At 32.3% G+C, this 11,746-nt stretch overlaps 1 protein-coding gene across 1 annotated transcript; it reads left to right on the forward strand.

The window, feature by feature from the left end:
- The first annotated feature begins 1,055 nt into the window (after positions 1-1,055).
- LOC8258071 (choline monooxygenase, chloroplastic) lies at positions 1,056-9,567 on the forward strand. The gene is made up of 10 exons (XM_002518210.4): positions 1,056-1,498; positions 1,605-1,650; positions 1,725-1,860; positions 3,840-3,914; positions 4,011-4,223; positions 5,767-5,862; positions 6,057-6,178; positions 6,271-6,364; positions 9,124-9,174; positions 9,250-9,567. Exons 1-10 carry the CDS (start codon positions 1,216-1,218, stop codon positions 9,385-9,387), a joined length of 1,254 nt encoding a protein of 417 aa, XP_002518256.1. The 5' UTR covers positions 1,056-1,215; the 3' UTR covers positions 9,388-9,567.
- The last annotated feature ends 2,179 nt before the right edge of the window (positions 9,568-11,746 follow it).

The raw sequence follows: 11,746 nt of genomic DNA on the forward strand, positions 1-11,746 counted from the left end.
TCACGCCATAATTGTGCCCTTGTGCCTGCCTTGTTCGCGCTCAAAAGCGCCCTCACGCTTCCCATTGCGTTATCGTCTGCCATTGTTGGGACTTTTAGTTTCCAATTAAAGTGCCTTCACGCTTTTTGAGTGATTTGTTCGTTGACTGCCAAGTGTCTCTTCTTTACTTGAGACTTCATCAATGGCATTCCCAACGCTATCTTATTTTTGCCAATCGCGCTTTTCAGGGCTTTTTATAATCATTTCTTAGAAACTTTATGATACTTTTACTTTGATAGGTTCCTTTGATGCTCTATCATATAGACACTTAGACACTATGTTAGTAATATTTAATTTGGATGTTAAGATTAAAATAGAGATAAATTGTACCTTAGGTCAACATTACCCTTAGTGGAGGATCAAACATGTCACACTTATGGTGTATGACGAAGGATATAAAGTAAAGTTAAAAAAAAAATTACCCTAGGGTTTAACGCTTTTTCACTTGAGGGATAGATAAATTTTTATATCAAATGAATATCACGTGTTTTATTTTCTTAGCATTTTCTAGATATATATTTATATTTTTATTATTTTTATATAGTTTTACATATATTTAATATGTACTATTATTAAGTTATAATTTTATAAACAATGTGGTATCTAACAATAAATCAAAGAATTCATTAATATATTAAAACTTTATTTCTTAAATTTGATTAAAATTAAAAAATATATTCTAAAAACTTTTTATGATTACAAAATTCTAATTGGATGATATATTAATTAAAAACACTTATTTTATCAAATATTTATATTTCTATTAATATTTATAATCTAAAAAATAAAAAAAATATTAAATATATCTAAAAAATATTAAAAAAATAAAACGCATGTCATTTGATATAAAAAATAATTTATCTCTTAAATATAAAAGTGCTAAATTATATAATTATTTTTTAAACTTTAGCTTTAATATAATAAGATCAACATAAAGAACAACTGGTATATTCTAAATGTAAAAAGTAATTACCCCATTAAATAAATTAAAAGGATTGAGCTATAAACAAAAGATTTGCACTAAATATGATTGAACAAAGTTGATTTTGGGTCACTTTGCTCTATTGATACAAATTCAGGAGGCAAAGAGTCGGAAAAAGGTTCGGGAGGATGAGGAAAGCCAAAACAGAGGAGGAAAGTTGAAATTGATTTTACTTTGAGCAACCGTCAGTAGAGATGACCATAATCACAGTCGCAGCGATGATCACTTTGACACCGATTGTCAGTCGCAGCCTTCAAATCAAAAACCAAAGTTCAGTTACAGCTCAACATCGATCTTTCCACTCTCTACCTAAAAATTCACATTCTCTCCAAACTCACTTTCAAAATTTAGTAAATAAATTCGACCCTCACATTCCCGTTGAGGAAGCCTTCACACCACCAAGCTCCTGGTATACAGACCCTTCTTTCTACGATTATGAACTCCATTGCGTCTTCTATAAAGGCTGGCAGGCTGTTGGTCAGTCTTTTTTATGAACTGATTACTTTTACTGTCTAATTGTTTTCTATTTTAACAAAAAAAAAACTACAGTGATCAAATTCTTGCCTGAATGTTGAATCTTCAGGTTTCACTAAGCAGATAAAGAGTCCTCGTGACTTCTTTACTGGAAGGTACAAACATTTAGCATTTTTTAACTTCATGTTTTAATTTTTGAGAAGCTAATGGAGGATCAATTATAATACAGATTAGGAAATGTAGAGTTTGTTGTGTGTCGTGATGACAATGGCAAGGTTCATGCGTTTCACAATGTCTGTCGCCATCATGGCTCGGTTCTTGCATCAGGCTGCGGTCAAAAGTCGTGCTTTGTATGTCCTTACCATGTGAGTTTTCTCAATTCTTTAAAATATTTATATTTTATTTTCAATAATGCATTATATTTGATCATGTTGTTGGTCAAGTGTATATGTTGAATTCATATCATGAACGAATTTGTTCAATTTTTCATGATCTAGGTATGCTTGATCATATTTAGGTTGCAGGAGATGTATTAAGTGAAAAATTGCAGGCAACATTCCGTATGTTGTTTTCCTTCTGATGGTTTCCAATTATATTAAAGGAAGTTAAAAATCTCATACAGGAAAACATTTCATCCATCATTCTTGCCACAAAATTATGGTTCTTGTCTTTGACAAGGAACAGCTTTGTGGGAGGGCTAATAGAATTGAGGGGAATTTAGCAAGTCATGTGATCCAGCCAAGAATAAGGTACTGCCAAAAGGAGTCCAGTTTGAAGGTGAACTCATTACCATGACTACAACTATATCCAAAGAGTAGAATCACATGAGATTAACTCAAGGATAATTTCCACTGAACTCACCATTTATAGTATTGATTTCTCCTCTCATTGACAAAATATGTCAACTTGAATAGTTGTTAAAGATGCGCTTTAGGCGCAAGGCGTACCAGGCGTGTGCCCTTGCACCTTAGCCAGCCAAAGGCCTGGTGTTCCTTGACTTGCAGGCGAGGCGCTCTCAGTGGTGGAAAAATCTGGCCATTCTTTTTAAGTTTAAAAATAGCTTATGCCAGGCCATATGACACCAAGTTCTTCTCAAAAACTAATAAAAAAGATTAAAAGAAAAAGAATAAAGGAAAGGATTAAAAGAAAAAGAGACTCGGGGCAAAGAAGACAAGTAACAACCAAATGAAAGAAAAGAAGACGCTGTGCTCATAGGAGTTGCCGCTCTCTTCCATATAAGGTGGTCACAAAGAAGTTGCAGATCTGTTCCAACTAACCAGTTTGCTAGAGCTAGTAGAGTTGAAGTGGAGGCATCTCGTACTAGAGGCAAAAATGTCCTATCTGTTTCTTCAAGTGTTAGGCTTAGGCAAATGAAATAACAAAGGCATCTTCTCATATGAAAGCTAACCCTCCTTTAGTACTTTAGACGAGGAAGAAATTTATTTTGAAGAAGATTATGGAGAATATGAATGAGAAGAGAAAAATTGGAAGTGATCAGCTGGAATTTGATGATGATGATGATGATGATAATGGAGACAATATTGAGCTTGATTATGATTAACTGTGCTTTGATACTGGTTAAGTGTTTTTAGAATTGTTGCTTTAGCTTAATATTACTAGGATTAGGAACCTTATATGTTCTGGATTTAGAAACCTTTTTGTTAAGTTTTATGTGTTTTTTATCATGATTAAGTGTTTTGAGTATTAATTGTTTTCTCTTTGTTAGTTTTTATTTTTTTTTTCTTTTTGCACCTTATGTCTATCAGGCGCACGCCTGTGCTTTGCGCCTAGGCTCTAGGACCCCTTTGCGCCTTTGTGTACCTTGCGCACCTAATAACTATGCTAACTTGAAGCCCAATGGAATAGAGAACATGATTGATTTTTTGCCACCTTAAGTCATTGACTGGAAATATCCCACATGAATTAATTATCTGGTAATGACATTGAGAAACATAAATATTGAATTGCGAAGCAGGAAATTTGGTTAGGTTTCTTTGTTTTATTGATTTTTATGACTTGTTTTATGTTTTGTTTAGTTTGGGAATGTTACTTATTAAGATAGTTTCTTAGAAGTAAGGGTTACACTTTGGAGTTAGGAATTATTTGTATCAAGTAGGGTTAGGAATTAGTATAAGTAATTATGTTTCTACAAGTATTACACATACTAATATGACAAAAAATATAGTTAGAGATTTGGAATTTCACTTTTTTAAGGATATTCATATCTGTAAAAAGAATATATTTAAAAATAATAGTACTTCTTTTGTCTGCTCAAGTGTTTCATATGTTATAGATAGATTAACCTATTGCATAGGCTAAATGTATATCCAACCTTTTTGTGCAGGCATGGACCTATGGCCTAGACGGAGCACTTCTTAAAGCAACAAGGATAACAGGAATGCAAAATTTCAGTTTAGATGTATGTTGAAATATTACAGCAGTAATCTCAATTTCTACCTAAACATTTTTAGAGTCGACTGATAACATAGTTGGTTTCTCTGACCATGGAGTATAGGAGTATGGGCTTCTTCCAATAAATGTAGCTGCTTGGGGTCCATTTGTTCTTCTCAATGTGGACAGGGAGAGTTCACCTCAGCAGGAAGTTGATGGCAACATGGTGGAAAATGAATGGCTTGGCAGTTGTTCGGGGCTACTTAAAACCAATGGAGTTGATTCTTCCTTGAGTTATGTTTGCAGGCGTACATACAATATTGAATGTAATTGGAAGGTTTGATTCTTATAAGTTTCCTCCTGAATTCAGACCTTTAATGTCCAAAATAGTAATTGTGGATGGAAGTCCCTTGCTCAAGGTGAAGTTGTCCTAGTTCCCTGCTTATTTTCTAGTAGCGAAAATTAGTTCATGTAGTTAGAGGAAATTTAATTTTAGAAATTACTTTGATTTAATTATTAGTTATGAAATTGATAAAATCGAGATTTCTTAATCTCTCTTGTACTTAGAGAAACAACTTAGAGTATGGAGAATGCAGTATCATCAACAACAAAGTGATTCTAATTATAGGTATCAATGATGTCTACTCAAATACCCCATCATCTTTGAACAACTAAGCCTACTCAAATCAACATGATAAGATGGCTGAAAGTATTTTGAAAGATGATGGCAACAATAGAAGAGATTGTTGAAGAATCTATATCATAGGATTAAATTTTATTTTAGAGCTGTATAGAACTGATGTTTTTGGTTCTATATTGAGAAATAAGATCTGTATATAGTAGTATTTATTCTGTCCTACTATAGCAGTTAATTCCTTTGTAGATATTGGAAGTTAGTCAACTTTCCTGTTATGGATCCCTAGGGCTGTATATATATATTCTTTCTTACCACACTTTTTAATATAATCTTGAGAGTGAATTTCTCTTTAGAGATTAAAGCTATTTTTCAAGAAAATAAAATTTCAGATGATGCCAGACAAAAGAACTCGTCATGAAGAGCAGGAAGCAGAAATTGAAGAGTCATAAGTCTGATGTTGACATCAAAGATGATGAGATTGAGCAGGACAAATTTAAAGAACCAAAAGTTCTTGACCTTGAAATCTATTAAGATATAACGGAGTTAGAAAAATTTGAAGAAACTACTTTGGGGAAGGTAAACTAATTGCCAATCTGATTTTATTATTTATTATAAAATCAAGGGGGTCTTCATTGCAACCTAGGATTGATTTCATATGTGTCGATGAACTTGGTGACGCAACAGAATATCAAAGGTTAGAGTTTATCCAAGAAGATAAAGCTACATCTTTTCCAAATCCAATTGTTCATGCTTCGCCAGTATTACACTTGAGGTCGAGTTTTCTCCAGCTAGAGGAGAATGATGCTGCTACAGAATTTTAAATTTGGAAATTACTTTCAGGAATTCTTTCCTGGTTAGCAATGTTTTAAGTTTCCTAGTTATTATTTCCTAGTTAATAACGTTTTAGTTTTTCTTGGTTAGGAGGGTTGGTTTGGGTTCTATAAATACCCATAGTTTATGTCATGGAGTCAAATTCAGCAATTAAAAGATTATTATTTCCTCAAAACTGTGCTTTTCTTGTAGCTGTATGCTTGGGTGCATGTTTGTGTATGCTGTAGTTCCTTAGTGGTTCTACATCAGTTTTGATATTGTAATTCCTTATTGGTTTGACATCATTATTCTATAAATTTATCTTTCCTGTCAATGAGTCTTGTTCTGTATGAAAATTGTATAAAGTTTTGAAACCAATAGCCATTTCTTGCATCATGTCTGGCTTGCTAATCTTTTTCCTTTTCTTCCTCAGGTGTTTTGTGACAACTATCTAGATGGTGGTTACCATGTGCCATTTGCACATAAATCCCTGGCATCTGGTCTTAAGCTTGATTCTTACTCCACCACAGTATGCATCTGTAGTGTTTTCTAATACTTGGGTTTTGTGTTTGAGGTTTATCACCTGTAGCTCATTGGTTTTATAGATTTGGGAGACTGATATTGACTCATCACACACATTTGATACCTCAATTATCATTCATTTGACATATCATTGGAAGTATGTTTGCCCACCCACCTGAAGTGTCTGCATTTCTGAGATAGATATTTGAAAGGGCTAGCATCCAAAAATGTGAAGGTGGCTCAATGGGGAGTGTAGATGAGTTTGATCGGCTTGGATCAAAAGCTATATATGCTTTCATTTTTCCCAACTTCATGATTAATAGGTACATGTTTTAGGTGCTAGATGTAATTATGATTGATTATGTGATACTTATTTTCATTCTTTTGTATGTTGAGTTGTTTCTTGATGTTACAGGTATGGACCTTGGATGGACACCAATCTTGTACTCCCGTTAGGACCCAGCAAATGCCAAGTGATATTTGACTATTTTGTTGAAGCTGATTATAAGGTACTTTCTAAATTTTTCTTTCCTGCATCATGCAATATTGAAAATCATAGGATAGTTGGCATGTTGAAGGACAGAGAACCTCTCTTCTGTTTCCTCTCTTAGGAATGGAGTAGTTGCTTTAACTTAACTTTAGTTGAGGCCAAGTTAATCTCAGACTTGGTTTAAGGTCCAATGGTCAGTCTGAACCAACATTCATTGAGATGCTCTATGTACCCCAGGTTTTTGCTGCACTCAAACCTTTTTTCTGTTACATAAAGTGGTGACTGTTTACTAGGCTTTCTAGTAATGTAAACTCTGGGAGGCTATTATTAGTCAGAAAAGAAATGGGAGATGAAAAAGAAATCCCATGTCACTGTTAAATCAGGTTTACCTTTCCTTATTATGAACTATCTTGCATCAATAGAGTATGAATATTCCTAGTTTATCGTATCTATTCCTTCATATTCACTACTATGACTTACATAGCATGCAGTTTTGCCTACCGTGACATTGAATCCAATCCATTGTATCTCATTGTTGTGGTAGTCCTGTAACCAAGTAGTTGTGCTGTATCAAATAAAAATTAGACATCTTTAATTTGCTTTTACATAAATTCAATCCATCCTTCCATCCTTCCACATCTCCCAGCTCTGGACAAGCTGCCATTGGGTATTCCCCAAACTCAACTTGGGCCTAAACATGGGATAGGTTCAGGGTTGTTAAAGAACCTCCAAGAATAGAACTCACAAACTCTACTTCTTCTGAACCCGTGGACCACTAACTTGAAAACTCAATAAACAACTTAAAATCAAACCTTGGGATCATCTAATCATATTGTAAGATGATCAAGAATTAGAACCTATAGAAAACTAAGTTCCTTATACCCCAATTTCAAGTATGCCACAAGGATAGATCAATTCCTCGATAAATAAATTCTGCATTCAGACAAGCAAGATACAAGTAATTTTGGCTTGAAAAAAAAAAGTAAAAACCTTAATTAATCATAATCTAATAAGAGCTTACGAATTTAACTTGTTTTAAAGACATATCTGAAGTCCTAAGAGGAATAGAACTCTTAACTAATCTGATCTAATAACCACCAACACCATCCTATTGCCACCACCAACACCAAACTCACCCTCATAAAAGAATAGAATAATACAAATAAGCAACATGAGAATGAAAACTTGCAATGGAATTATCAAAAATAAAAAATGTAAATGGACTTTTTATGATGTTCAATAGTGCAAAATGGGCATCATGGAAGAAGAAGTACAAAGCTTGATTGGTCTGGATCAAGCGCCGCCAGTTGGGTAGGAGTGGCAGTGAGGATTTGATTTCATTTTCCTAGACCCTATTTTAGGAATTGAACGATTTCAATGGTGGTTAGTTATTTTTTCCAAACAATGGTGGTTTAGTTTAGTGTATAGAGCGACAGAAAGAGTTAAAAATAATTAAATATTATGTGAAGATAACTACAAAAATTATCTTATTTTAGTTGTTTCTATTGGTAAATTAGGAGAATTTATCTTACTCTGACAACTTACTTAAAATTGGACTTATTTGAGTGAAAATTGCTATGTTTGTTAAATTGGCCTAAAAAGGTTAAAAGGAGTGATTTGACCTTTATTGATAAGTTCAGGGGCCAAATTGTACCTTTTATCGAGTTTAAGTTAACAAAAGGAATCACAGAATCCAAGATAAAATTTTGAATCATATTAGAGATCGAATTTCAGGACTACTATTTGTACATTCACTCTTCATTGTTTGTAAGTTGGTTCCACTTATTCAATTTGGTGTGTGTTTCCTCTTTCTCTAAGTACTCAACTTAAAAATGCTAAATAATTTTCTTCTTTTACTATTGAGCTGTACTTCTTTGAAAAAAAAAGAGAAAATTGTGCATTCTGTTACAGAAAGTGTTCACATATGGGCATGCAGATGCAGATATCAACTTTTTATTTTTCTACTGTATTGTTCTTATGTTCTAAGCGTAGTGTAAATTCTGCCTACTATATTTTCGATAAGTAATTGTTATAGATGCTCGTGCAATTATCTTATACTAACCTTGTACTCGTGGGTGTTTGTGATCATCATTTTGGTGGATCAGATACTACTACTGAGGATGTATTACAAACTCATTGTTCTTATATCTGTTTAATTGCCTTATTCACGGCTTCTTAACTTTATGCTTTACCAAATGTGGTGTAACTGAATTTGAAAGTGATTAGTTATTATGCAATTTAAGTTATTCCTGCTTTATAGTTCTACTAATGTCGATATTGGCATGAAAACTCAGTTAATAAAAGTTGCGTTAGGCTACTATAATTATTTTCTTGGGGGTTGCAAATCTTAGTTTTTGAAGTTATTGATGTTACTGTCTGAGTCTTGTTTATGAGTTAAAAGCAACTCTCATTCTATCCCATCGACTTTTAATCTTCTACATAAGTGAGTCTGAAGATTAGCTATGAATGTGCAACCTTGGCCAAGATGCTGGGCAGGGTACAGTTAGCCATCCCTTCACACTCAGTACTTGGTAATAGTGCAAATATTCTGAATGCGATAAATTTAGCTGTAATGATCTGAATGCGGGCTACTTTCGGGAAATTTATGAAGTTATTGCAAAGAATCTATAATGGGAAAATAAATTCTGTTTTTAAGGCTGATGCTATTGGTGCTCATGGTTATAAACTCCATTGAATCTTTATTTAACAAGGTATAGTTTTTATTATGCAATTAATAGGAATTCATTCTAATGAAGATTCTTTTCAACGTTATCTCAGAATGATAAAACATTCATCGACAGAAGTCTAATCGATAGTGAAAGAGTACAGGTACAGATTGTCCAGTCCCTAGTAAAGATCTTAGCTGTGGTTCATATTCTTATCTGTCTCATGTGTCACTTGCAGATGGAAGATATCATGCTATGTGAAGGTGTTCAGAGAGGCCTTGAATCACCGGCATATTGCAGAGGTAGATATGCTCCTACAGTTGAGAAAGCAATGCATCATTTCCACCAATTGCTTCATGGAAAACTTAAAATATGAACATCATTGTGAATTAGTAACGACTTCAAGGAACCAAAATATCTAGCATTTGATCAATCCACGAATTCGGTGCACATAATTTGATTGGTTCATGTTTGTGGTACTTAGTTTATTTATACAGAAATTTGAATTGTCCAATAATGTGAATCCTATTAATAAAGACGTCTTGTTTACTCTTTATCTTTTTTTCTTTTTTCTTTTTCCTCCTTTTTGGTTAGTTAGGTGAGGAGATGCTCAGTATCAGGGTTTTTAATTGAGCTAGAGCTAAAACTAGATTTTGATGCAAGTCACTTCATTTCGATACACAACTTGCTATGAATTTAGAAGCAACATCTACCCAGGTTCTTGCTAAACATTATCATCTTCCAGGACTTGATCCAATAATGTTGTCTTGCGCCAGCAGGGGCATCATCTGCTGGCATTGTTTTCAAAACTAAAGAAAGTGTCCACAAATAGCCTTGTACAGTCTCGCATGCTTACTACCATTTAAGCGAAGTCTTGGAAACTGTAAAGAACAAAAGAAAAGCATTGAATGAGTGGATTATTTACGCATTTACTAATTAGTTAGTGACTATTTGGATAGTCTAATCTGTTAGTCAGTTAACTAGTATTTGTACATATACGAGTTGTTGCTTATCTTCAATATTATTAATAATACTTATTTTCAGGATTTTTAATGATATCTCTCATGTCTTGATTGTTTCTTTTCTCTCTTGAGTCTATAGTTTATCATTGTTGTAATGGTATCAGAGCATGTCGTTCTTTTGCAATATTCTTTTACTTTCATGACATCCAAAAGTATTTTACTTATTTGATTTTTTTATCATGCAAACATTGGATATAAGGATTTCATGTTTTAGTATGATCATGTATATATCATGTATCATAAATATAATATTAGCCAATTATGCTAATTATTATAGATTATTATGGACTTCCTAAACTAGTTATTTCGAACTATTAGAGATAACTAAATGGCCAAAATCTAAGTATTGCCTTCACGATCTCCAAATGATCTCTAAATTTCGAAGCAACATCTTTATCATCTCCATTTAGCTTCATATCTTCATCCGAATTATAAAATAAAATTATTTTTAACTATTATAAAATTATATAACCATTATATAAGATTTAAAGAAATTTTGAATTATATTCAAGAGAAGTTAAATGAGAAAATAATTTTACAATCCAAATAAAGTATAAAAGGTAAGAATCATCATCCTCATTTCAAAAATAGTAAACCATTCAACATAATCACAACAGTTCTTTTAGCCTATAACCATTTAACATGCTAAAAATAATCATATTATATAAAATATATAAAAGAATCAAAATAGCATAATTTAAACTTATTTGATCATTGCATGCAATTAGGAGTAAAAGGTGTATGGAGAATTACAATAATTATATAATATTCAATTGTTTAATTCTTCTTATTTTAGAGTGATTTACGGCTAAATAAAATTTAAGACATAAAATCAACCTTTGACTAAATAAATTTTACTAATTCTATTTATATTCGGAAATCAAGAAAAAATTTCTAGTTATAGAGAATTAAAATTAATTGACTCGAATTTAATTAATAACTAATTGCTTGAAAATATTCTCAATTTTAATTTTATATTTTCTTAGAACCTAAAGTCAAACTTATGTTTTAATTAAGATAAACTTCCTAGTCATACTAGAATACTAAACATAAGTCCTAGATTAAACAAAGATTAATGAATTAAATCAAATTTAAAAACTAAAAATTCTCCTATTAATCTAAAGGCCTAATAGCCTAAGCAATCTAAAACTTTACGAGATTTTACTAGTTTGGTCAATTCTTTAAAAATCATCAATTTAGCCACAATTTAACAAATTGAGTGCAATTTTAGCCTAATTGAGTTGTTTGTCAAAATTAAGTAATATGAACAGTGACATGGGCACTAATTAGGAAATGAAAAATCCAAATTGATGGATCCTAATGCCACATTATTTATGCACTTTACTTAATTTGAATCCTTATTTCCTAAATTGGGTCCATGTTGCTTAATTTTGATCAGCAACTCAATTGGCCTAAATTGCACTTAGTTGGTTAGACTATAGCTAAAGTAACAATTGTAAAAGAATTAGACAAAATAGCAAGGTTTGGATATTTTAGACTGTTAGGTCTAGATATATTCCGCAATATTTAGGTTTTAGAATAAAAGTCAAGCTCTTGTCTTAATCTAGATAACATCGTAGACTAACTAGAATTCTTAAAACACATGTTCTCGTCCTAAAGGATTTTAATATTTCACCTCAGTTAAAACAACATTTTAATTAACTTTCTAATTATATTAGGACAATTATTATAATCCTAAGACAACTAGAATAT

The sequence above is a fragment of the Ricinus communis genome, chromosome 3 (genome assembly GCF_019578655.1).
Source record: "Ricinus communis isolate WT05 ecotype wild-type chromosome 3, ASM1957865v1, whole genome shotgun sequence".
Taxonomy (NCBI): Eukaryota; Viridiplantae; Streptophyta; class Magnoliopsida; order Malpighiales; family Euphorbiaceae; genus Ricinus; species Ricinus communis.

Coding starts and splice junctions, on each gene's coding strand:
- LOC8258071 (XM_002518210.4), top strand. CDS start 1,216: ATGACCATAATCACAGTCGCAGCGATGATCACTTTGACACCGATTGTC. Junction 1,499..1,604: donor TAAAGGCTGGCAGGCTGTTG/GTCAGTCTTTTT, acceptor TTGAATCTTCAG/GTTTCACTAAGCAGATAAAG. Junction 5,863..6,056: donor TTGATTCTTACTCCACCACA/GTATGCATCTGT, acceptor TTTCTGAGATAG/ATATTTGAAAGGGCTAGCAT.